At 45.9% G+C, this 25,819-nt stretch overlaps 1 protein-coding gene across 4 annotated transcripts in view; it reads left to right on the top strand.

The window, feature by feature from the left end:
• TSPAN5 (tetraspanin 5) overlaps nt 1-25,819 on the top strand; it is a 177,530-nt gene that overhangs the window by 140,345 nt on the left and 11,366 nt on the right. For all 4 annotated transcript variants that reach the window (XM_020901652.2, XM_020901654.2, XM_070452167.1 and 1 more), the window contains exons 2-3: nt 4,599-4,649; nt 24,852-24,998. In XM_020901652.2, the coding sequence (XP_020757311.1) occupies nt 4,599-4,649; nt 24,852-24,998 (198 nt within the window). The remainder of the gene's footprint in view (nt 1-4,598; nt 4,650-24,851; nt 24,999-25,819) is intronic.

Below are 25,819 nucleotides of genomic sequence, written 5' to 3'. Positions count from 1 at the left end.
TTTGGCTGAACAGACATTTTATGCACCTTATCAAAGTATAATACTATAATAGTCTGGAGCTTGGGCCAAGGACTGAAGTTGCCTGAGCACTCTAGCTCAGGCACCTGTGTAATCTGAGGAGATTTACTCCATGTGTTTAAGCCTCAGTTTCCTTATCTATAAAATGGGGATAATATTTCTACTGCGTGGGATTATTGTGGTACACTTTAGAACAGCATTGTCTAATAGTAATATAGTGCAAGCCACGTATATAATTTAAATTAAATGTTCCACTAGCTGTATTTTTAAAAAATCTATAAAATAAACTTCATGGATATATTATACAGCACAGGGAAATATAGCCATGATTTTGTAAGTTTCAGTTGAGTATAGTCTATAAAAATATTGACTCACTATGTGGTATACCTGAAACTAATATAATCTTATAAATCAACTACAATAAATAGTAAAATGAAATAAGTGAAATTAATTTTTAATATGTTTAACCCAATATAGCTGAAGTATTATCATTTCAATGTGTAATCAAAAATAAAACAGCTGTAAAAAAAAAAGTCATAAAAAAGAATGAAATAATGCCGTTTGCAGCAACATGGATGGGCCTAGAGACTGTCATACTGAGTGAAGTAAGTCAGACAAATATCACATGATATCACTTATATGTGGAATCTAAAAAAATGCAAATAAACTTATATATAAAACAGAGACTCACAGAAGTAGAAAACAAACTATGGTTACACGAAAGGAAAGGTGGGGTAAATAAATTAGGAATTTGAGATTAATAGGTATGTACTATCTATTTAAAATAGATAAACAAAGACTCATATAACACAGGGAACTACAGCATCTTAGAATAGCTTATAATTGTATGCCTGAAAGTAAAATATCATTGTAAGTCATCCATAAGTCATCTATACTCCAATTAAAAATAAATAGGCAGCTGTTAATGAGAACTTTTACATTCTTCAGAATGTTAAGTCTTTTAAATCCAGGGTATATTTTACACCTACTAGCACATCTCACTTTGAACTAACCATGTTTCAAGTGCCCAGAGGCTGGAGCCTGCTGTATTAGGCAGTGCTGCTTTAACTCACTCATATAAAACACAGTACTTAAAAAATAAACAAATAAATAAAACACAGTACTGAGTATGGTGCTTAGTTCATAATGAGCATTTGACAAATGTTGGCAAAATTAATATTCATTTTAAAACATCAAAGTTGGATAGACAAACATTTGACTGTGTGTTTGCATATATTGCCACATGGGAGATGCCTCAGATCTGGTCTTGTTTCTATTTCAAAGGATAAAGAATTGACTTTAATGTTCTCATTTGTTCCCTGTAAGGTGGCCTTTGGGTCACCAAACAGAACAAGGTCAGTTTGGGGGTTTATGGTCGCCTTTTCTTCTGGAGGTGGGAAAGGGGAAACTCTGCGCTTCAAGTGCTGCGTGCCTGTGTCTGTTTTTTGGGCTCTTCCCTGTTTTATTGTTGGCGCTGGAACAGCTTGACTTTAAAAGAAAACCTATGGGCTGAGAGTCACTGGGAGGACGATGCTGATGATGGAGCAGCAGAAGTATGTGTGGGCTGAGGTCCCGGCCCTGCACCATCGCTTAGCGGTTGAGTGCTCTCCTGCACTTCAGATTCAGTGTCTTTCTCCAAATCCTCAAACCTTGTTTGGGAGGTCACAGTTAAGGCAGGAAATATTGGAGCAAAATTGTAAAGGAAATTGTCTTTCAGTCTTCTTTAGATCCTGATTTTTTTTTTCTCTCTCTTCTTTGTCAAAAACTTTGTTTCCAGTCTGTTTATATGATTTGGGAAAGAAAAAGATTTTTTCAGGGTGACAATCTTTCTTTTTCAAAGAAAAAGATTAGTTGACCCACCACTGAATTTCTGTTTTCTATGTTACTCCGTCGCTGTCACCAGCATGGGGAATGTCTGTTCTACAACCAGTTCTTCATGTGAAGGCAAGGTTCTCATCTCTTTTTACCCTCTCAACTTTCCTTTGCTTCTTTGGTTGGGTACATATGATGTCTTCATCATATCCCATATACTTCTAACCTGAATGTATCAACTTTCTGTCCCACAGAGGAAAATGGGGACTTATCACTACTGGTAAGAACACGAACGTTGGTGTTACATTCATGTTAGTCCAAATCTCTGCTTCTCCACTCAGAAGCTGTGTGCCTCTGAGCAAATTAATCTTTCTTCAAATGGAGTTAATAATAATGCCTCTTTCCGAATAAATTGTTGTGATGCTTAAGAGAGACATGGCATACAAAAAGCATTAGGCACAGTGCCTGACAAGTAATAAAGAGAACTTAATGTTAGCAATGAGGCAGGGGTGAAACAGATCACCAGCCCAGGTTGGATACATGAGACAAGTGCTCAGGGCTGGTGCACTGGGAAGACCCAGAGGGATCAGATGGTGAGGGAGGCGGGAGCGGGGATCAGGATGGGGAACACATGTAAATCCATGGCTGACTCATGTCAATGTATGGCAAAAACCACTACAATATTGTAAAGTAATTAGCCTCCAACTAATAAAAATAAATGAAAAAAAAAAGAACTTAATGTTAGCAATGAGGCAGGGGACCTCAGTGATGACCTGTCTGCCCTCCTTAGCAAGAGGGACAGTAGACCATGGTGTCCTCTGTCACAGCATCCCACCATTGCTCGTGATGACACTGATTTACTGCATCAGGGGAGTGACCTGCCTTTGTCCGCAAAATGCTTTAACATGAGAAAGTCTGGGATTTGGGCTGAGTTAGATGTCAATAAGGATGTAGGTCTACTGGTCACCCGTGTGTGCACTTGTCCCTGTTACCCTACTGTGCTGGCACCTATGAAAATGAGAGTGATGTGCTGAGTGGCATTATTTTCGTACTACAGAGACCCAGAAGCGTTTTGAGCCATTTGAGAGACTGGTGCATTTGTGGCTTCGGATAGGAACTGTAAAGTGAAACGGCATTCTGGTCAGGGCAGTAGAGAGGCTGGGCGTAGTGGTTTTTCGTTGGCATGCTGAAAATACATTTTTTCTAAGTGTTCTCAGACTTCGGGGACCAAGGGTAGCTTGGAAGAAAGGGGTCCTTCAGTTTTGCTCCATCAAGGCCACGGTGCCGAGCTTTTCTGTGTAGAAACTCAGAATGCATCAAGTGCTGTATCCCTGCAGTGTCAGATAATTGTCCAGGGTTTGGGAAGTTCTGCTTATAGAAACACCACCACCTTTTCCGAGCAGTCACTCCTCTGTTACTTTCAGTTCCCTCTTTTCCCTCTGCTCCTGCTGTTTTCCCGGCCCCTTTTTGGATTTATTAGCTATTGCCTACAAAGTGTCGGTAACTCCCCGCTGTGAATGGCAAAGACCTCGCCAGGTGGACCCTTCTCAGATTTCCCTGAAACTGGAGAGAGTAACCACCCTCACTCTCATTTTCTCCGCGGTGCCCTCTCAGCGGACAGCTTCCCTGACGTTTAACTTGATCAAGATGTTGGTAAAAGAAACAGCGTGCGCCACAGCCCTCAGTCTCAACCTGCCCACCCTCTTTTCACCTCACGGTTTGGAGGAGAAACTCAGAGTTGCTGTGGATAATAAAGATGAGGACGAAGATGTGTCTTTCCTTGTGGCCAGTTACACCCAGTCCTGATCGCCGAGCTCTGAGTGGGTGGACAGCCAAGTGCCATGTGTCACCAGACCTGCGGAACTCTGGTTATAAGACACACTGTTATTTGAGGCACAGTCAAGGGGGGGAAGCAATTAAACTGAGACACCATCATTTTTAAGACACATCCCAATTTCAGAGATGTTGAAGTGTGCTGGAAAAATGTGTCTCTTAAAGGAGATGGAATGCCGTGAGAACTGATTCAAAGGGACTAGCCCCCCGTTACTGTTGCTCCCCTCCGTCGCCCCATACTCAGCGCAGCTGATGGATGGCGGTGTCCATGTATTTTCAGCTCAGCCTTGCATCTTATTTGTGTGCTCTCTGTTATGCATGAAGTTATAGCACTGAGTTTAGGCCGAGTCATGGAAGCCCTTTCAGCTACAATGTTAAGTATTATAAGTTTCTGACAAAGATTCTAGGTGTTTTCTTTGGGTCATCCTGGACTTGATAAGGGTCCTGTTCCCTCTTGAAGGAGTGATTAAGAGTTTTCTGAGGGACACGATGGGTTTCTGCAGGCCCTCCCTGCCCCAGCCCATTCATGATGGCATGAAGGCAAGGAGAAAATCTCTAACTCTGCTAAATTCATGCCCCTACTTATCCATTTTCTAGTGAACATCATGCTTAGGTTTATGGGGGTACTCACTGCTTCCTCTCCAGTCCAGAAAGGCAGCATTAGACATTATTGATGACTTTAATTTTATTTAAGATTCTACCTAATTATTATTCTTTATAATCTGAATGACTTCTAAGCAAGTGCTGTTCTTAATGCGGTAATAATTTTATCAAGGGGATGGTTGTATTTCTTTTCCTGTTGAAGCCCATTAGATATTACAGAAAACTTTCTCAGCAGATAAAGTAACAACAAAAAAAAGATTGAAACCTTGTTTGTACTAGTGAAAATATGGCATTTACTCTCATACTTATACCACTTTCTTGCTTTCTTTCAGTTTTTGGGAATAGCATTTCTTGGAATCGGTCTCTGGGCGTGGAATGAAAAAGTAAGTCAAACATCATTAAAATGCACACATTTTGCTTGTAAGAAGCTTCACGTTATATGCTGTCTCTTTTTCCTCTTTGATAACTGCCAAGTGTATAGAAACATGGCTCTTTAACGAAAAAATACCCCTGAAAAATAATGTCACAGTTCAAAGACTCAAGAATGGAGCCTAAATTGGTCGCTGCACCAAAATAATTACAGAAGTAACAACACACGTGCATAAACATAATGTGTAATTGGAATTTTATCAGTTAGCCAGAGAGACGTGTTCCCATGGAACATGGCCTCACTCTGGCACAAGAATTTCAGTAATGCATATAAATAATATTAACAATTCTAAATAAGCACCTGGATCCTTTTTGTCTCTTTTACTTTTTAAAAAACCCTTTGGAAGATTATTCAAGCCATGAAATTGATATTTGAGTGTGAACATTATGTGCTAAGCTATTAGCATGTGGTACGGTATAGAGGAAACTAGACACAATTCATATTTGAAAATCAGATAAACTTATCAGTGTTGCTAAAGAGTATGAACACTAGTGTGCTGATTGGAAATGTTAAGGAATATCCAAACTTTGCCATCAAATATTGCACAGTAAAAGAATAAATCTGGATCTGTGGAGAAGGCTACATGAAGACACAGTGTTCTGGGTGGTTTATTTTGTAAATAACACCCTCAGGACAACACCTCCCTGTGTCCATTCCTCCACTTCCCTTCCCATTCATACCTTTTAAGTTTTTTTCTGCAGCTTCTCCTTCTGACGCCAAGCAGTGGAATTCAAAAATAAATATATACTCCTTTTTTCTTCCTTCTTTGGACATGAGATCATTGGCAGCATTTTATCTGTTCTGGTATTTGGCTACACAGTAAAGCTTTATCATCTCCCACCTATGAGAGTGAGGGAGTGGATGGATTGGTTAAAAGTTGTAAACTAAGACGTTAGTTGACATTTTCCCAGAAGACCATTCTCTTATCACATTGACATTTCACCCTCTGAGCTTGACCAAGGCCTGGAGTCAGGCATTCCTTTGAAGTGGTCTGTGTATTAGGAAAGGAGAAAAAAACTAAGAAAGTCCAGCAAACAAAGCCCTTCAGCTGCAAGAATGCATTTCCACAAGTAAAACAATGTTTAGATAGATTGTATCCAGTAAAACTCAAAGTAAATCCAGAGTTTTGAAATTGAACTGCCATCTGTTTATTTTCAGAATACTTGTACAGATTGTGAAATGTTTATGGAAAATGAACCACCTTCCAGCAACCTTATGAGGAAGAGTGGTGACTATACATCAAGGGAAACAAATTAAGTTCCCAAAACAGAGAATTTTATCTCCAGAAACTTTTCTGTTGAATAACTGACCTTCTTTTGGATTATGATCAGCTTCTGCCTCGATCCCTTTATGAGCTTGGAGGTTTGTACTGGTGGAATCTCAGAAATTCCACTTTTAGAAACCCTCTTTTGGTTCAGGGCCAGATCATATAGCTTTGTATAACTCTTCTTTAATCAGTCCATTTCTATCTGCTCTGAAAAGATGCTGGAAGGCATTATATGAACTAATTGTTCTAGCAATAAGCAGACAATATGTTGTTTTGAAGGTTTTTCTCTTTGTGAAATATAATTATCCTTTTGTCTTATCAGTCGCCCCAGTGTCGCTTTTTTGATAAAATCACAAAATTCTAAAACCGGCAGTATCATACAAACATCAGAGCAAGGGGATGATGCGGTCTCTAGGGAGGGATAAAATAGCAGTTCCCTCCTTTGTCAAGGCTGGTATCAGCAACGGGAAGGCTTCTCTGCAGAGCTGGAGTTATGGTGGGGCTGCCCAGCTACTGTATAGTAGAACTCTGTGAGCTGGGACTCTGTGGAGGTAGCGGAGGGGAAAGGACATATAACAGCCCAGTATGGTGCGCGCTGGCCGTGTGTTTGGGTCCTGAGTCTGGGGGTGAGGATGCCACAGCAAATGAGGCTGAGTCCCTGTCCCCTGGGGCTTGTCTTTAGTGGGGACCCCAGCAGTAAGCAGTTAACTAGCCAGGAACACGTGTGCAGGTGTGGATGCGTGCTGAGGAACGCAAGGTATAGAGTCAGGGCTACTTAGAGAGTGGTGGGGAAGAGGGTCTCTCTCATTTTTTATGAATTTATTTTTGGCTGTGTTGGGTCTCTGTTGCTGTGCGGGCTTTAGCTGTCGTGAGCGGGGGCTCCTCTCCAGCTGCAGTGCAGTCCTTCTCTTGGGGAGCACAGGCTCTGGGGCGCACGGGCTGCAGAAGTTACGGCTCCTGGGCTTCGTAGTTACGGCTCCTGGGCTTTAGAGCGCGGGCTCAGTAATTGTGCTGCCTGGATTTGGTTGCTCTGAAGCATGTGGAATCTTCCTAGACCAGGATCAAACCTGTATTTCTTGTTTTGGCAGGTGGATTCTTTACCCCTGAGCCACCGGGGAAGCCCCCGAAAGGGATCTCTTTTAGATAGAGCACTGGGGAACGGCCTCCCTGACAAGGGGGCGCTGGAGCAGTCCTGGATGAAGTCAAGAGGGGTCTGCAGAGCACTGGGGGAATAGCATTCTGGGCAGAGGAAATGGCAAGTCCGGTGGCCCTGAGTCAGGCACTTGGCGATTCCGAGGAACAGGAAGGCCAGTGGGAAGGGAGAGCCAGATGCAAGGCAGGTGGCCAGAGAGGCAGGCAGAGTCCGGAGGGGCAGGGCCTGTAGAGGTTGAATGAGAGGAAGTTACCAGGGCAATAAGGGAGTGTCCTAATCTGGCTTTTGTTTTAAGATCACTCTGGTTGCCAGGAGGAAAAAAAAAAAAAAGAAAAAAAACACAGCTCTGGGGTTGAAAGACCAGAGTTCAAATACCGACTCCTTCCTTTGCTGTCAGTGTGACTTTGGGCAAGTGGTTTAGCGTCTCTGGGTACCCTTCCCTGGGTGCCCAGGGTTTATGCAAAGGACGTATGGGTTTATGCAAAGGACACTCGTGTCAGCTTGTAGGGTTGCTGTGAGGATGAAGTGGGGAGGCTCCCCACACTGGGCCTGGTGTAAGGTCCACGCTCTCTGGGACATGGTTCCCTTCCTTGGATGCCCTGGTGTAGTGCGTCCACTTCTACATGGGCACCAGCAGAGAATGGGAGCTTTGGAAGCTGCCTCAGATTTTAGGAGCATTCCAGGCTCTGATCTGTGGACTGAGAAATGGCTTTGTTCTGGGGTCTCTTAAGGAGGGTGTGATGTTCATTGATTGACTTGGTAGCTGCAGAGGCTGCTCCGCTGAAGCCCTTGGGGATAAGTTCTAAGCTAGACCAGGCCACTGCTGGGATGATGTTCTGAGGTGAACCGCAGCCGGCTGAGGGTGACGGCCGCATGCACCTGCAGGGCGGGTCACACCAGCCTGTGAATCAGTAAATTCCCCCAACGGAGATGTGGTGACATTTACTTGAAAAGAGGCCCAGAGGGTAAGTCCCCAAACTGGGTCACGGCTGGAAGGATCAGATTTCTTTAATAGATGGGGTTTTGCACATTTTTATGTGGAGCACAGAAACATTGGAGGCAAAAATCATTACCCCTCTTGCTTAATCCCAGGCTGAGATTTAGGACTAGTATTACAGTTGAATATTAGACATAATAATTAAATAATACATTTAATCTAACTTCCAGATCACAGTCAAGATGAAAAGGATGAATGTGTCTCCAGGGGAAACTGGTTTATGTGTAGTTTTTCAGAAATCATAGGATCTCCGGTTTTAGAAGGAACATTAACAGTCATGTTGCATGAATTACCGCCACAACAAGCTTGGCAGCATCCAGCAGTAATCACCTCATCCATTCAAAGAACATTATTGAGCACACAGCATGGCGCATGGCTTGCGCTGGATTCTGGGCATGTAATTCCTCAGGGAATGTATGTTCTAGGATGTGCATGCTTATATACATAAACTATGAGTGCTAGTTTGTTCTAGGGTGGGCATGCTTATAAACTACACTTCAGTCATGTCCGATGCTTTGCGATCCCATGGACTGTAGCCTGCTAGGCTTCTCTGTCCATGGGATTCTCCAAGCAAGAATACTGGAGTGAGTTGCCATTTCCTCCTCCAGGAGATCTATAAATAAGGTAATACATTGCAGTTCATGCTAATTTGGAGTGTATGGAAGTTGAACCGTTCCTGGGGCAAAGCACTCACCACTTTTCTCTGGGTTCCTCTTACTATTAGAAAGACCTTCGTCCTGCCAAATTAGAATCATGTCCTACTGGTTTTCATTCATGGAATGTAGGTCTGCCCCATTGGGTCCCAGTGTCAGCCCTTCTCTGTATTAGTCCTTGGTGCAGCTTCTTGTGAGTTTCCAGGCTCTGGCGGAGGTGGGGGACCCCTCCACCGTCTTGACCTCGCTCCTCTGACCTCCCTGTGGGTCCTCTCCTCCAGGGAGAGGATGCTTTAGGGGCCATAGCGGGCATGGCCAGACCACGTCCCCTCTCTCCTGTCAGCTCTCAGTACCACTTGAGGTCACACAGTGTATCACTGAGGGCTCTCAGGTTGGTCCAGGTCCAGCTGGGTTTCCTCCCTCTGTCTCACATCTGGTTGATTTTCAGAGGCAGATGCAAGAGTCCAGATTGCCCCAGGTCTCTTCTACATGCCTGTCTACCTGCAGAGATTGCTTTGGAGCTGGAGGCTCTGTGCTCTGTCAACCAGCACATTCCCCACTCTGCTCAGCTTGGTTTTAGCCGTACTTTCGATCAACATCCTTGCTCAAGTCCTCCTTCTAACTCAGACCTTCCTTTAACTCCTTTCCCCAGTGCTACCTGGCAAATTTGGGTTCAGTAGGTCTGGGGTGTGGACACCGGAAGGCTCTGTTTTACAAGCTTCCTGTATTTTTCTGATTGCAGTCAAGTATAGTTATCAGTGATAGAAGGCAGTGACATATTGAACAGGCCGAGGACAGAACCCAGTGACATGTCACTGGAAATTTCCTTTGGGGTTGACATCATTGACTTGTGTGTGCCCTTGGGTGTCATTAGTCAAGGAGTCTCTAATCCATCTACTTGTCATTATATCAGACTGTCTTTCTGCATCTTGTCTTTTCTCTGAATAACTAGCCTAAGACTCATGTGAACCTGGCTAGCACTTTCTCATTGAACATCATCTTCTTGCCCAGGTACCCAGAAACCTTTATCAGTCAAGTGAGGACTGAGGCATGTTTAATCATTCTTCTCTTCTAGGAACACTTTCCTTCTTGGCTCCCAAGACCATCACATTCTTGGGTTTCATACCTCATTAGCAGTGCCTTCTCATACTTGTTTGCGAAGTCCAGCTGCCTCTTGAACCTCTGAATTCTGGAGAACCCCTTGTTTCTCTTCACTTGCCCTCTGGGAGTTCTCATTCAGGCTCAGGGCCTCAAGCATCATTGATCACTGATGACTTCCAAATTTACATCTGTGGTCCTGGCCTCCTCTGAACCCCAGTCTCATGCCCAGCATCTCTGCTGAAAGGCCCGCCAGGCTTCTGAAGCTTCAGAGCCCAGAGAAACAGTCCTGATTTGTCCCCTCACACCTTCTCTTCTCAGTTGCAGGAGATGGCGGCTCGGTCCTCTTCACTTGCTTGGGTGTTCTTGACAGCCTTGTCTTTTCTTTCATGCCGCATTCGGTCTGTCAGCAAACACTGTCAGCTCTGTTTTGAAACTGCACCAAGAGGAGGATTTCTTCCAGCCACCTCCACTTCTATACACTAGTCTAAGCTGCCACCTTTTGCCTCTGCTAGTGCAGACGCCTCCGTTGTTCCCCAGCCTCTGCTCTTGTGCCTCCACTCCCAGTCCTGGCTGTCTCCAGATAGCAGCCAAAGTGATTCTTTTATTTCTTTTTTATTTTTATTATTACTTTTTCTATCTTTGGCCACACTCACAGCTTATGAGATCTTAATCCCTCGACCAGGGTTTGAACCTGGGTCCCCAGCAGTGAAACCGTGGACTTCTAACCACTGAACTGCCAGGGAATTCTCCAGAGTGATTCTTTTGAGCATAAGGCAGATCCTGTCGTGTCTACTCCAAGCCCTCCAGTGCATTTACTGTCTCACTCAAAGCTGTGTACAGTACTGTGTTCCTTCCGAGTCCTTATTTCCCACACTGTGCCCTCCCCTGCTGCGCTCCAGCCCCTACTCATCGCCTTGCTGTTCCTTCGCCATCTCAGATGGATCTACCACCCTGGGGCCAGGTCTGCTCGTCCCCAGAGGCCCAAAGGCTGCTTTCCTTTGCTTCCTGGTCTCTGCTCCAGGCTCACCTTCGTCTGCGGGCCTCCCTGGCCTGTTTGAAGCAGCCACTCTCCCACTAGTCCCAGCCCCTTTCTCCACTTCTGTGTGCCTTTCCCTCCCTCTGTGTTGTCAAAGGACTTACCACTCACACGGATTTTTTTTTTCCCCCTAAACAGGGACTTCTGCTTACTACTACACTCTAGTGCTTAGAACATTAACTGACACGTAATAGACATTCAAGAAACATTGCTTGTGGGAGAATGAATGAGCAAAGGGAAGATGAAGGCATTCTTTTCAACCCTGGCTGTATCATTCAGACCTCTAGTAAGCATATTATCAGTTCTTACAGCCTAAAAGGAAGTAAAGCAACATGTGGTTTCTGATCTCTGATATGGTAGGGGTTCAGTGTTAGAAACAGCAGATTTCTAACATCCAGGGGAAGAAAATTATTTCTGGTGTGTAAGTGGTAATCTGTGTATGATTGTCTTGACTTAAGGAAGAATTGGGGATATCTTCGCTCTTCCATTTTGCCCAGCGTTTATACCTTTTCCCTGCTTTGTGCGGGATTTTATGCAATTTGAGTTCCCCAACCCAGATTGAACCCTGGGCCCTTGGCAGTGGGCGTGCGGAGTCCTAACCACTGGACCGCCAGGGAATTCCCATGTTAATGCTTTTGACTTAATTCTTAGGTAGGGGCAAGAGGCTGGGTGACAGACCACTAACAGTCGCAAGTGGGGCTGCTGCCGCCAACACTATTGAGGGCAAGGGGGAGACTCGGCTTTTCCAAGTGGGAAGAGTGCGCTTCCCTGGCCCTTCGTGTGCGCTCAAGTCCTCTTGCACCTCCTGCCACCGCTCACACCGCACCAGCCGTCTGGGTGGAGGGCGAACCTGGCCTGGCTGGTGTGACCTGGGAGCTCCTTGAGGGCAGGAGCCTGTCTTCTCCAGCCCATTATGCTCAGGTCTAGCACAGTGCCTCCTGGTGCTCATGACCACATGAATGAGAATGTGCTGGAGAGCTGTATACATTGTGGAAGACCCCATGGGGTCTCCCTCCCGAGTTCCCCCTCTCATCTGTCACTGCACTCTCCTGGCCTGGCAGGAGGGAGCTGGGGCACAGTGCTGGCCCTGGCAGGCGGGATGGCCATGAGAAGAGCTCTGTCTCTATCACTTTTCTCCCTGGCTGTCCTGGGGACAAGGGTGAGTCTTTCTGACCACTGTCTGTAATGCCAGTCTCACTTCAGAACCCACAGTTGCTGCCTGTCATGACTGTACAGTAGGCTCAACTTGGAAGAACGTTCCCTATTTTCCCAGGAAGGAAAAGTTAGACAAGGAGATGCAGTGATTCAAGCAATTCATAACGGTGGTGGTCAAGGTAGCCACAGGGAAGTGGTAGGTGGCAGCGGTTACCCAGGCAACTTAAAGAGAAAAATGCTTGCCTCCCCTGAGAAAGTACTTTAAGCAGACATTTCTGAGATGCCGAGAATACTTTTGAAGGCTTCATTAAATGGACTGAAATGTAAGTTTGCATCTCTTTTTCAATTGTCCATGTAATCCCCGCAGGTTCTCTGTTGCGGCTGAAAATCTGCAAACTGAACAGCTTTTGTTGAGTACCTGGAAAGTCAGCCTGTGGTCTGAGGTGCTGTAACCAGTATGCTCAGCAGAGGCATGAAATATGTTAGCGGAAAAAAACCTTAATTTTTCTCTTTTTGTATGTCCCTGTAAACTTTTTTGCAGAGAAATTTATCAGGAATGAAAATTCAGGTGGATCAAAAATTGAGTGTCTTTGTTGTCTACCCTCAGATACTGCAGTCCTACCCTGAGTCAGGAAGATCCCCTGGAGGAGGAAATGACATCCCACTCCAGTATTCTTACCTGGAGAAATCCCATGGACAGAGGAGCCTGGTGACTGCAGTCCCTAGAGTCGCACAGAGTTGGACATAACTGAAGCGACTTAGCACACATGCCTTCTCATTTTAGGCACCAGTCCAGGCCCAATTATTAGGAATGAAAATACTAGTCACTCAGTCATGTCTGACTCTTTGCAACATCATGGGCTGGTGCCTACCTCAGTCCATGGAATTCTCCAGGCAAGAATACTGGAGTGGGTTGCCATTTCCTTGTCCAGGGGGTCTTTCTGACCCAGGGATTGAACCCGGGTCTCCCGCACTGTAGGCAGATTCTTTACCATGTGAGCCACCAGGGAAGCCCAGTTATTCGACAGGGCGGGATAAAAATTGAAACCCCAAAACTCACTTTGCTTTAAACTGTTTGCCTTGCCTGGCACACTCAACCTTCGGCCCCTGGAGAGAGGAAGGGGTGGGGCCTTTGCCCCCTGCTTCCTCCTGTCCCCCCTCCCCAATCCCCCTGAGGTTTCTCTCCCCACTTCCTGCCAGGGCAGAAATGTGGGTGCAGCTTTGCTCTCTGGGCCTGGCAGGTGGTAAAGGGGATGGTGCCTTGGTCCTTTTGAAGTTTCTCCGAGACTCCTTCTACCTAGCAGTTCCCTTCAGCTGGGTGGCATCCCTGTTCCAGTACCCCTGCCCAGACCTGGTGTCTGCAAGCTTCCTCAGGGATCTTCTTGAAACTTCCTTACTAGGTTTTGGATAAAAAGAAATCTGCTCCCTTATCTAGGAAGTAGAATCACACAACACAGCAACTGCTTTCTCCCGAGAAATCTCATTCCATAACCCAGCCCCTCGCCCACTTGATTTCACTGAGGTGTGTAAGACAAGTAAGTTCTTTGCTTCATGGTGTGCATGTGCGTGTGTGTGTGCGCGCGCGTGCACGCGTGCACACACACAGCAAGAGGTCATCCTATTCACTTGGGTTTTCGGATCGTGATCAGTAAAGTCTGAAGTAAGACTACCGTATTTTCCTTAACATTTTAGAGATAGGTATATGTTTCCCAGCTGGTGCTAGTGGTAAAGAACCTGCCTGCCAATGAAGGAGACATAAGAGACTCGGGTGTGACCCCTGGGTCAGGAAGATCCCCTGGAGAAGGGCATGGCAACCCACTCCAGTATTCATGCCTGGAGAACCCATGGACAGAGGAGCCTGATGGGCTGTATCCATAGTGTTGCAAGGAGTTGGACGCGACTGAATGACTTAGAATGCATGCACGCACATGTGATGTTACCCTGGAAACAAGAACACTCTTGCCCACTGCTGCTTTTTCTCTTTAGACCACAGAGCATTGTGGTTGGATCCCTGCTCTGGGGTCAGGTGGTGGGGCTCAGACCCCTGCTCTGCCGCTTTCTCACCTGGGTCACCTGGCAAGTTACTCCGTCTCTGGGTCTGTGTGCCGCCGTGGAGAATAGTCGTACCTGGAAAGTTAACTGTGAGAGAGAAATTATCCAGGTAGCCCGGTGCCTGGCAGAGTCAGCGCTCAGTCGTGTGGCTCTCACATGGCTTCCATCCCGCAATTCAGCATCACCACAGGGCCTCCCAGCAGCTTCCTCAGCCCCTACCTGCTGCCCAAGGACTGAGCTTTCCGAATTCACACGTGACCCTCCTCTGCTCAAAACCCAGCCGTGCTCCGCCAGCCTGTCACCTCTCACCACTCGTGACAGGCACATGTACACCCCGTGGGGGGCCAGGTCTTGCCACTGTGTCTGCACTTGCGGACATGACCTTCCGCCCCTCCCGTGTACACTCACATAACACACACTGATACCTCTTCCCAGAGCCCTCCTCCTGACCTGTCCCCCCTAGACTAGCTCCTGGGGGTGTCCCCATATGCTCACTCTGAATATCCATGACTTGCACAGTACCTGGCCCCTCTCAGGTGACTCCCAGGAAACTGTCGGCTCAGGAACTGAATGAGTTGTGCATCTCTGAAGCTCTAGAATAGAGTGATCACCTACCGCTACGTTAGACTTTTCGTTTGTTGTTTGGTTTTTGTTTTTTTGCTTTAGTTGCAGGGACACTCTGACCAGAGCCTCTACTACATATTTCAGTTTAAACTTTTTACTTGGGAATATTCTGGATATGTTTCTCACCTTCTGCACACGGACGTGAAATACCGGAGAGTGGCTCGGAACATGCTGGGTTTTTGAAAAGTGACACTTTTGCATCTGGCTGTGTTTCCTTGTTCCAAGAGGCACCCAGGTGGCGGAGGTGGTTTCGTGGCCTGAGCGCGGTACCAGCAAGGGCACCGCACGGCTGGCCTCCCCATCGGTGGTTCGGTTGCAGGATTTTCTGGAGCCCTGAGAGACGACTGCCTCTCTTCTTCTTCCTCACCGCAAAAGCAGGTCATGGCCATTTTTTATCTTCAAGAAAGATGACCTTTTCTGACAAGAAAAATACGGGAAACCACATGTCTTGAAAGCGTCCGGTCTTCCCTTAACCTCGTGTCTCTTTGCCAGGCTGTGTTAGGCTGCCCTGCACCCTTACATCTCCCTGAACTGCTCAGGTCCCCACGAGCTCCTGTCTCTCTACATCCTCTCCCTGGATTCTGCAGCAGTTCCTTAAGACAGATGGGGGTCCTGGGGTGTGCAGAGCAACTTTGCCCTGTAACATCTTTAGAGGATCTCTGATGAGCTGTTGGGGGGCAGGTGGCCCTGTGGCCCAGCTTGGACTTGCTGTGGTCGTGGTCACCAGCTCTCCAGGGCCACCCCCTCCAAGTAGCTCATTTTCTTGAAACTGTCCTGTCGTGGCATTCTTGCTCAAGTAAGGAAATGCTGCTCCCACTCTTTGTCCAGGAAAACTGGTGGCAGTTTCCCCCAGTGTAGTAGTGTAGAGAGGGTGGTGAGGCGGGGCGCAGGATCGTAAATCTCAAAGGGGCCCATCTGGCCTGGTTGTGCCTGCACATTCCATAGGCTTGTCTCTCTGTTTCTCATCCAGCCGCTGGAAGGAATGTGCTCGTATATGCCAAAGCAGAAGAGTCCCAGACCGTAGGGGCTTACTGATGCTATTTTTGCTTTTTTTTTTTTTTTTGCTGTGTGAGTTGAGAGAAAAGAAAGTGAAGCTTGCCAGGTGGCATACAGAGGCCTCTCTGAGCCGCTGGAGAAAACCACAGATGCTCCTGAGGTTTATGGGCTCCTGGGGCTTTGCTTGCATGTTCATATCTGCACATGTGTAGAAGCCTCTTCCAGGAAGAAGCAGTGACACTCAGAACATAGTCCTTGATTGCAGAACCCTGGAAAGAAATGACTGAAATTCCAGAGATTATTGAATGCATGAGGTGCTGATGAGGAGACAGAAGTTGGAGGGAAGATGGGCTAGTTTTTCACATCCTGACTGAGACATACCAGGGTCTTCCCAGGTGGCACTAGTGGTAAAGAACCCGCCTGCTAAGGCAGGAGATGTAAGAGACAGGAGTTTGATCCCTGGGTAGGGAAGTTCCCTTGGAGGAGGACACGGCAGCCCACTCCAGTATTCTTGCCTGGAGAATCCCCTGGGTGGAGGAGCCTGATGGGCTGCAGTCCGTGGAGTTGCACAGAGTCGGACACAGCTGTGGTGAGTGACACATACCAGGCCTATCAGACCCTTGAAGGATGAGACCTCACAGGGAGTGGGACGTGGTTTAGTAACTGGAAAGTCATCCAGCAGCCGTGACTCTCTGGTGGCCAGAGTGCCTGGTCGGGTTTCCAGGCGGCAGGGGCGCCTCGGCCCGGTTGAGGTGTGTGATCTCGGCCACGTGGCGGCTGACCTGAGCCTGGCTGCTTCTCACGGCTCCTCTCCTGCGTCGCTTCTTTGTACTCTCAGCTCCTACCCCCTCATGGCTTCTGCTTACTCCTAGCTGTTTTTCCTTCTGACCTCTCTCTCCCTTCTGCCTTTATTCTGAGTGCCTTTCAGGTGACTTCCCATTTTTCGAGAAAGAAGGTTGATTGGCAGGTCAGTTCCTCCCACCTCCTTAAGACATCATCCTACATGGGCGTGGCTTTCTTGGAAGCAGGTCAGGCAGGCCAAGTGCCAGAGCAAAATAGATTTCTCTCCAAAGCTGTTGGTTAGAGGCCCCTCCAGCGTGCTTCCATAGCAGCGGTCCCCGACATTTTTGGCACCAGGGACCAGTTTCGTGGAAGACAGTTTTTCCATGGGATGGGCTGGGGCTGGGGGGATGGTATGGTTCAGGCGGTAGTGTGAGTGATGAGGGGTGGCACAGGAAGCTTTGCTTGCTTGCTTCTTGCTGTGTGGCCCCGGTTCCTAACAGGCCATGAGCCAGGGACTCCTGTTCTATAGCATCAGCTGTCGTCCTCTTGGTCCAGTATAGTAGTGATGAAATGTTGATGCTGATTAACTTGGATTGAATACTTATTATTTGCCAAAAGACATAGCCTAATATTTGAATTTACTTGGATTATTTTCTACATCCTCATAGTAACCTTATGATGTAGGATACCATTTCACAGATGTGGAAATTGAGATTTAGCCTGGCTTGGTAACTTAACCAAGATCACTCAGGTAGTAAGTAGTGTAACTGAAATTCAAGACAGTGTAGTCTGTATTGCAGCATCCTCTCTGTCTGTCTGTCCTACACTTAACCCTTATCTGTTGTTCAGTTGCCAAGTCGTGTCCAACTATTTGTGACCCCATGGACTGCAGCATGCCAGGATTCCCTGTCCCTCACCATCTCCTGGAGTCTGCCCAAGTTCATGTCCATCGCATTAGTGATGCCATCCAACCATCTCATCCTCTGTCATCCCTTCTTCTTCAATCTTTCCCAGCATCAGGGTCTTTTCCAAGGAGTCACTATTCACATCAGGTGGCCAAAGTATTATAGCTTTAGCTTCAGCATCAGTCCTTCCAATGAATATGCAGGACTGATTTCCTTTAGGATTGACTGGTTTGATCTCCTTGCTGTCCAAGGGACTCTTAAGAGTATTCTCCAACACCACAGTTTGAAAACATCAATTCTTTGGCGCTCAGCCTTCTTTATGGTCCAACTCTCACATCCATACATGCCTACTGGAAAGACCATAGCCTTGACTATACAGACCTTTGTTGGCAAAGTGATGTCTTTGCTTTTTAACACACTGTCTCGGTTTGTCATAGCTCTTGTCTGAAGTGAAAGTAGCTCAGTCATGTCTGACTCTGCAACCCCATGGACTATACAGTCCATGGAATTTTCTAGGCCAGAATACTGGAGTGGGTTGCCATTTCCTTCTCCAGTGGATCTTCCCAACTCAGGGATAGAACCCAGCTCTTGTCTAGGGTACCCCTTTTTCTGGATTCTGGGGGAGATTGCAGGTGAACCAGGGAGCTTGAGTATAGGATGGTTTGTGCAGAAGGAGACTGGAATGTTCTCTGCCTCACCCTAGAGCAGGCTTGTCTGAGTGGCTGGAATTTCAGTCTCCCTTGTATGGTGACAGATGCCCATCAGTACATTTCTTGTTTGTTGACTGTCTAAACTTCTGTTATAATGATATTGCCTCAGCTGTGTTCCATTAATGTATCTTATTTCTTAGACACCTATTGGTCTCCTTGCTTAGTTCTGTGAGATACTGTCTAGTACTTTGGGGATAGTGGAAATCTCCTATTTTCACTGGTGACTCATCACTCAAAAGCTCCAGATTGAGTCGCCAAGAGCTAGTTGTCTTATAGCCAATTTGTGGACTGGCTAATTTGCTGAAAGTATTTGTTTCAACTTTTTAAACTGCTATTCATTTTGTCTTTATAGCAGCACTTTGTTATGGCCAATTTGTTTTTGCTTCTGCTGCCTGCTGCAGCGACAGCTGTAGACTTGGAAGAGATGACTGAGAGTCATAAGAATATAGATACAGGTATAGATAGTATGGGCTTCCCTGATAGCTCAGTTGGTAAAGAATCCGCCAGCAATGCAGGAAACCCCAGTTCAATTCCTGGGTTGGGAAGATCCGCTGGAGAAGGGATAGGCTACCCACTCCAGTATTCTTGGGCTTCCCTTGTGACTCGCTGGTAGAGAATCTGCCTGCAATGTGGGTGACCTGGGTTTGTTCAGTCCCCGGGTTGGGAAGATCCGCTGGAGAAGGGAATGGCTACCCACTCCAGTATTCTGCCTGGAGAATTCCATGGACTCTATAGTCCATGGGGTTGCAGAGAGTCAGACACGACAGAGCAACTTTCACTTTCTTGTAGATAGTATGAATATGAAGAATTCTTATGAATGCTCATTTATACTAATGTTTCTTAATATAATCTTAATATATTAACAGGCTTCCCAGGTGGTGCCAGTGGTATAGGACCCGCCTGCCAATGCAGGAGATGTGAGAGAGAGGGGTCCAGTCCCTGGGTTGGCAAGATTCCCTGGAGGAGGACATGGCACCACACACTCCAGTATTCTTGCCTGGAGAATCCCATGGACAGAGAATCCATGAATTTGCAAAGAGTCAGACATGACAAAGTGACTTAGCATGCATGCAATGTATTAACAAAGAATATGTGTATAGGAAATCCACCTGTATTCTTGAGACTGTGGTATTTGAATATATTCTTGTGACCTGCAGTCTTGGTCTCTGGCTTTCTCTCTCACTCTGACTCTCCTTTTCTGTCTCTGCTGCTGCTATACAGATCTTCACCTTCACATCAACCATCTCAAATGACTAAAAGAATAAGTACATGTGGACAACTACTCCGCTCCTCATCCATTTACCCTTCTTCCGATTAGATTCCACTTCAGAGGATGATATTTTCTGAGCTTACACACAAAACCTAGTGCCCTTGACGTCTTTGACTCCCAGGGCTTGGCTGCAGGATACACGCAGGAGGAGGAGGAGGAATTCCTAGTGGGGTGTACTTGCAGGCTGTGTGTGTTCTCACATCAGCAGTAGTTTGGGGTGCAAAGGAGGGCAGCCAGGTAACATTTTGTATTAGTTTTTTTTCCCCAATAAGTTTGAGTTTTAAAATGTTATTATTTAAACCCAAGGACTGAACATTCAAGTCAATATGGAGAACTAGAGCTGAAATCATGTACGTATTGTCGGTGACATGGACAAAACCTAAAAGTTCCTTCCATAATTGCTTGTTTCATAAATGATGCTGAATTGATATTGAGTCAACATGAATGAGACAATTTACACTGACTCAGTTGCTGTGTGGACTGGAAGTAGCAACTAGCTGAGTAAAGGTATCGTTAAATCTTAACACTTGTCTCTTCACCTTCCCATCCCACCTCCTGTCTGCTTCCCACCCCGTGCCCAACACTTTTTTCCAGTGTAAATTGGGCGCTTTAGTTTTTTTTTTTTTAATAAAAACTCAAATGGATAAATTCTATTTTTTTTTTCCTTTTTTTAAATTGAAGGATAATTACAATACTGTGTTGGTTTCTGGCAAACATGAACTTGAAGTAGCCAGCCACAGGTATACCTATGTCCCCTCCCTCTTGAGCCTCCCTCCCACCTCCTACCTCATCCCACCCCTCTGCGTTGTCACAGAGCCCCAGTTTGGGTTCCTGAGTCATACATTAAATTCCCACTGGCTGGCTGTGTTACATGCGTTAGTGTGTATGTTTCCAGGCTGCGCTCTCCAGGAAGCTTCAGTTTTGGGTGTGCTTATATGTGTGTCTGTGTGTGTCTGTGTGTGTACCCACACATGCGGCGATAAAGCACAGCGTATTCAGTGCCTTGTTCTGTTGTGTGGAGCTCTTCAGGTGCAGATCGGCTCCAGATAGAACCAGTTTATGCAGTCATGGAGTCTCAGGATCCTCCGTGACTTGCAGAACTCTTGGTCAGGCCAGGATCTAAATATCGGCAGGATTTCTCTCCCTGCTCTCGTTACCCGTTTCTCGCTGCAGACTGGCTTTCTCCACAAAGTGAAAAACACACAACACGTGGCTCCAGAGTTGAACCTTTCATAGCTTCAACCACTAGAGACAGATACTTACTCTAAATCCTGGGGTTGAGGAAGAGAATTTCAGGCCTTCTGACTGTCACCCAGGTGGTGGGGTTATGTGAGAACTCTGAGTAGCTCACGGAGTGGGTTTGGGGAGAGTGGACTTTTATAAGGAGGAGGCGGCCCTGTTCCCAGAGGAACGGGGTGGTGGCCTCTTCTAGGTTCCTCGAAGCCTGGGTGTCTGCCGCCGGCGGGCTTGCACATTCCTGAGGATTTACCACGAATCTGAATGTCTATTTTAAATCCCTTGGCTGACTTAACTGTAATCTTAGATTTTTTTTTTTCCTTCCGGCTTCTTGTTAACTATGAGCTTTAATTATAATTATTCTTCGGCTGGCATGTTCTAGCACTTCTTACTCATTTGTCAAATTGAGCTTAACACAATCAAAAAGTCCAGGGAAAGACTCCATCTTTGAGACAGCAGAAGGCTGAACTGTCATTTTTGTAATCCACAGTCTTTGTTGCCACGATTATGTTCAGCTCCTCTTTGGTCGTTCTGTGTAGTTAGAAGAAGTAAGACTGCTCTTTAGTGACTATTTGGAGGCATCGCACAGGTGAAAAAGTCTTTTTTTCTGTCTCCATTCAGGTAAGCCATCCTAATCCTGAGGAAAAGAAAACTGGGCTTTGACTGCCACACTTTGTGTTTTAAGATTTGAGTTGGTTTCCAACAGATAACTACCTGGAATTCATTAAAAATAAAGTTCTTGGTTGTCTTTTCTGTCCTTTGCAGAATTTTATTTCCTCCGAGCTCTCAGTATCTGGCTCCAGCCCTGTCTTTTGCCACAATGTAGGATTAAATGAGTAGGATCAGCAGTCCAGCTCGGGCCCCAGATGATTGTTGTTTCCATGGAAACAGTTGAAGGCCTCTCAATTAAAACTGCCCCTGCAGGCTGGGGAATCTAAAAGTATGAAAATGAGTTTGTCTGAGAAGCCAAATTCTCATATTCCAAATTAAACCCAGAGAGGACAGTGCCCCAGGAATCTACTGACAGTTGGGATTTCACTTTTTTTTGCCTTTAAGGGAGGGAATGTCTTGGTATTTCAGGCCTAGGTGTGTATGTGTGTGTAGGGGTTTGCTTGTTTTGCTGAATTCCCCAGATAACTGTCCCTGTTATCCACGGAGCTTTTTGTGTACAGCCATGGATCACCAAAGAGTGTTTGGGAACAATCTGATCTTTGCTCAGACTTTGGTGTGAATCACAAACAACAAGCCCATTAAACATGGATGAAATCATAGAATGGTCTTAAATTTGGAAGGAACCTAAAGGTCACTAAGTCCCTATTTCCCCTTCACTTTGAGAATCCCTCCTGGAGCCCTGCTGACGGAGGTTCACAGCTTTGACTCCCCCGTAAGGGGCGGGAGTGCCCCCATGAAGGGAAGCGAAGCCCTGGTTTCTCAAGCAGCCTTCTCCAACCCATGACTGGAGACCTGCTAGCCTTAGAAAGATCTCTTTATACTGGAACTGACATCTCTTTCCTATCTCTTCCAGCCTTGGTGCCAGGTAAATTGAATCTACTTCTCCTGTAATTAAGTTGACTTTATAAAGTGTAAGAATGTTATCATATAGCCCCAAAGCCCTCTCCTCTCCTGGCTGAGTGAGTCCAAAACATCAGGACCTGAAGTATTAACACCTATGTTTATAGGCATTCTGAGGGGAGAGGTTGATTTCTCCCCATTGCGTGACCCTCACCACTTACCATCACTTAGATTTTGTCTGACTTCTCTAGCAATTTTTTCTCCCCTCAGCATCGTTTGTGTAGGTGGAAAATTGGTTATGGTATTTCTGTGTGTTCCTTTTTCCCTGTGCAGTACTCATAGTTCAAAACTTGGAACTCTAAGAAACACAATATTGGATCAAACCATTGGTCTATGCAGTTTCATGAAGGGTGTGGTTGCCTTGTATGATGTCACCCCAGACATTAGTGAATACACCCTACATTCCTAAGTGTTTAATAATCCCTCAGCCCTTCATTTGTGACTTTATTTAAACCCTGGCCTTTTTCATAAGGTTTAATTGAACATTGTAAGAATCCTTTATGCCTCATGTGTACTATTATTAATATTCTATTATTGTCCTTAAGGTGACCCCTGCCCACCCCTGCCCCCCACACGAAACAAAAACCTTACAAACAAACTCTCTTGTTCAGTGTTGCTACAACCTTCAGTTCAGTTCAGTCGCTCAGTCGTGTCCGACTCTTTGCAACCCCATGAATCACAGCACGCCAGGCCTCCCTGTCCATCACCAACTCCCAGAGTTTACTCAAATTCATGTCCATCGAGTCGGTGATGCCATCCAGCCATCTCATCCTCTGTCGTCCGCTTTTTCTCATTCCCCCAATCCCTCCCAGCATCAGGGTCTTTTCCAATGAGTCAACTCTTCGCATGTGGTGGCCAAAGTATTGGAGTTTCAGCTTCAGCATCAGTCCTTCCAATGAACACCCAGGACTGATCTCCTTTAGGATGGACTGGTTGGATCTCCTTGCAGTCCAAGGGACTCTCAAGAGTCTTCTCCAACACCGTAGTTCAAAAGCATCAATTTTTTGGTTCTCAGCTTTCTTCACAGTCTAACTCTCACATCCATACATGACTACTGGAAAAACCATAGCCTTGACTAGACGGACCTTTGTTGGCAGAGTAATGTCTCTGCTTTTTAATATGCTATCTAGATTGGTCATAACTTTCCGTCCAAGGGGTAAGCATCTTTTAATTTCATGGCTGCAATCACCATCTGCAGTAATTTTGGGGCCCCCCAAAATAAAGTCTGACACTGTTTCCACTGTTTCCCCCTCTATTTCCCATGAGGTGATGGGACCAGATGCCATGATCTTAGTTTTCTGAATGTTGAGCTTTAAGCCAAAACAGGTTAAAACATAAAAACCTTAAACTCTGGTGTTGATTAGTGCTGACTGAGAAGTGCTTGGAAGCAAATACATAGCTTCCATTTGGTAGACAAGCATTATTGAAGTAAGTATTCTGTTCTGGTTCTAAAAAATCAATAGCTGTGAGATCTTCAGCAAGCCACCAAACCTCTCTGTTTCCATTTTCCTCAACTATAAAAGGAGATGATTGCTTCCTATTCTTCCAGGTTATTGGGAATGCTTTGAAAACAAATTGTTTAATTTTAAAGGCTTTATAGCAAACTATACCATGGTCCTCTGGGGGTATTTTGAGAGCTCAAAACAAATTTAATAAGATTTTAAAAAATTGATGATATTGGGTATTTAAGACTCACAAACTTCCACGGTTTCAAAATAACAGTATCTGGCCTCTGTAAGAATGAATATTAAATATATACCTTCCATTATAGAGAAAAAAAATCTCATGTAATTTCTAACATAGATTCTGGGTACTATTTGATGTGGTATCACACTTAAGGAAGAGAAGATTTCAGTAAAGAAGTGGTATTATTTGTGGAGAGATGAAATTACTCTGGGTTCTTTTGGCAGGAGAATAAACAGGTTGCAAGCTGGGGAATAACCTTTGATTTGTAAGTCATTTAAATCCCAGTCCTTAAAAAAAGGGGAGTAAGGAAATACCCTAGTAACTCAACCTGGGTAGGCCATCAGTACACACCACCCTAGTGGGCTTTGGGGATCTGAGCTCGGTGAGGTCTCCTGAAAGTTCAAGGGTAGGCCTGAGGTGAGTTTTTCTCTGGAAAACTTTTAGAGTCTTGGGGCTGGGGCTGGCTGCCGTATTAGCTTTAACATGTTAGCAGCTCCACCCTTACTTCCTGAGAAATGCCAAGGGCTCGGAGCTGGCCCTGGTCTGGCATCTGCGTGCCTCGGTGCTGTAAGGATGACTTCTTTTGGGTGTTGAAAACTGTTTTTCCTACACATCTGTTTTTCACTCAAGACCACTTGTATTTGGAGATACAGAAAGCAAAGGTAACAACCATATCTTTTCCATACAGGGTCTGGTGACAGTTTCTTGGGATCATGTCTTTGCTTTATATAGTTTTACCAAAAATATGAACCCATCTAGACCTTGGAAAGAAAGTAGTTTTTCTTCTCTTTTTCTTTTCTTTTCTCTACTTGGTAGTGTTTCTTGCCATGATGTGATGTGATGAGATCACCTGTGAAGTTTCTCCTGGGGTGGGGCGGGGAGAGACCACGGCAGTCATCTTTTGATGCTGGAAAACTGACCCTGCCTCCCAATGCCCTGTTGTGTGTTCTGTCCAATAGGGAGTTCTGTCCAATATCTCTTCCATCACCGATCTCGGCGGCTTTGACCCGGTTTGGCTCTTCCTCGTGGTAGGAGGAGTGATGTTCATCCTGGGATTTGCTGGGTGCATCGGAGCTCTGCGAGAAAACACTTTCCTTCTCAAGTTTGTAAGTACCGTTCTCCACTTACACACCGAGAGCCAGACCCTCATCTCACATCAGGCGGACACCCTGTCGAGGCAAGAGTGAGCTGCAGCCAAAGGCACTGGCAAGGCCGTGGCCTGGGTAATGCTTTTCTTTTAGGAGAGCACTTTAGATACCCACCACCATCCTCCTCTACCCAGGTGCCTGCGTGCTAAGTCACTCAGCTGGATCTGACTCTTTGCGACCCTATGGACTGTAGCCTGCCAGGCTCCTCTGTCCATGGGATTCTCCAGGCAAGAATACTGTGAGTGGGGTGCCATGTCCTCCTGCAGGGGGTTTTCTAGACCCAGGGGTTGAACCCATGTCTCTTCTGTCTCTTGCATTGGCAGGTGGGTTCTTTATCACCAGCACCAGCTGGGAAGGCTGCTCTACCCGTGCTCCTTGATAACATCAGCACCACCCATGGAGCTTTTGTACATAGATATCACAAGTTTTCAGTCCAGCCCCTAAAATAGCTTTAGGACTAAGGAAGTCTGTATACGTATCTAGTTTTCTTCTTTTGGTTGATTTTTGCCCCCTCTTTTAAGCACATAGTCAGGAGAAAGCTGACTGAGTTTCAGGTAGTTGGTTCAGAGAAGCCAGACATAAGCACAGTGACCTGTGAATTAAATCTGTTAAACAGGAGGTTCTGGTGACTATAGAGAAACAGTAAACACACATTTCCTGTGTTCTCTGCTAGGGCAAAGGCCTCCTTTGTGTGACCAGCGTAATTTTTAAATGGCTTGCAGGATATTTGGTGTGATCTGTTAGCATGAGTATTTTTGGAGGAGTTTGACTCAGGGGTA

Source organism: Odocoileus virginianus, chromosome 21 (genome assembly GCF_023699985.2).
Source record: "Odocoileus virginianus isolate 20LAN1187 ecotype Illinois chromosome 21, Ovbor_1.2, whole genome shotgun sequence".
NCBI lineage: Eukaryota > Metazoa > Chordata > Mammalia > Artiodactyla > Cervidae > Odocoileus > Odocoileus virginianus.
Note: the sequence above shows the minus strand (reverse complement) of the source record. Positions and strands in the feature narration are given on the sequence as shown.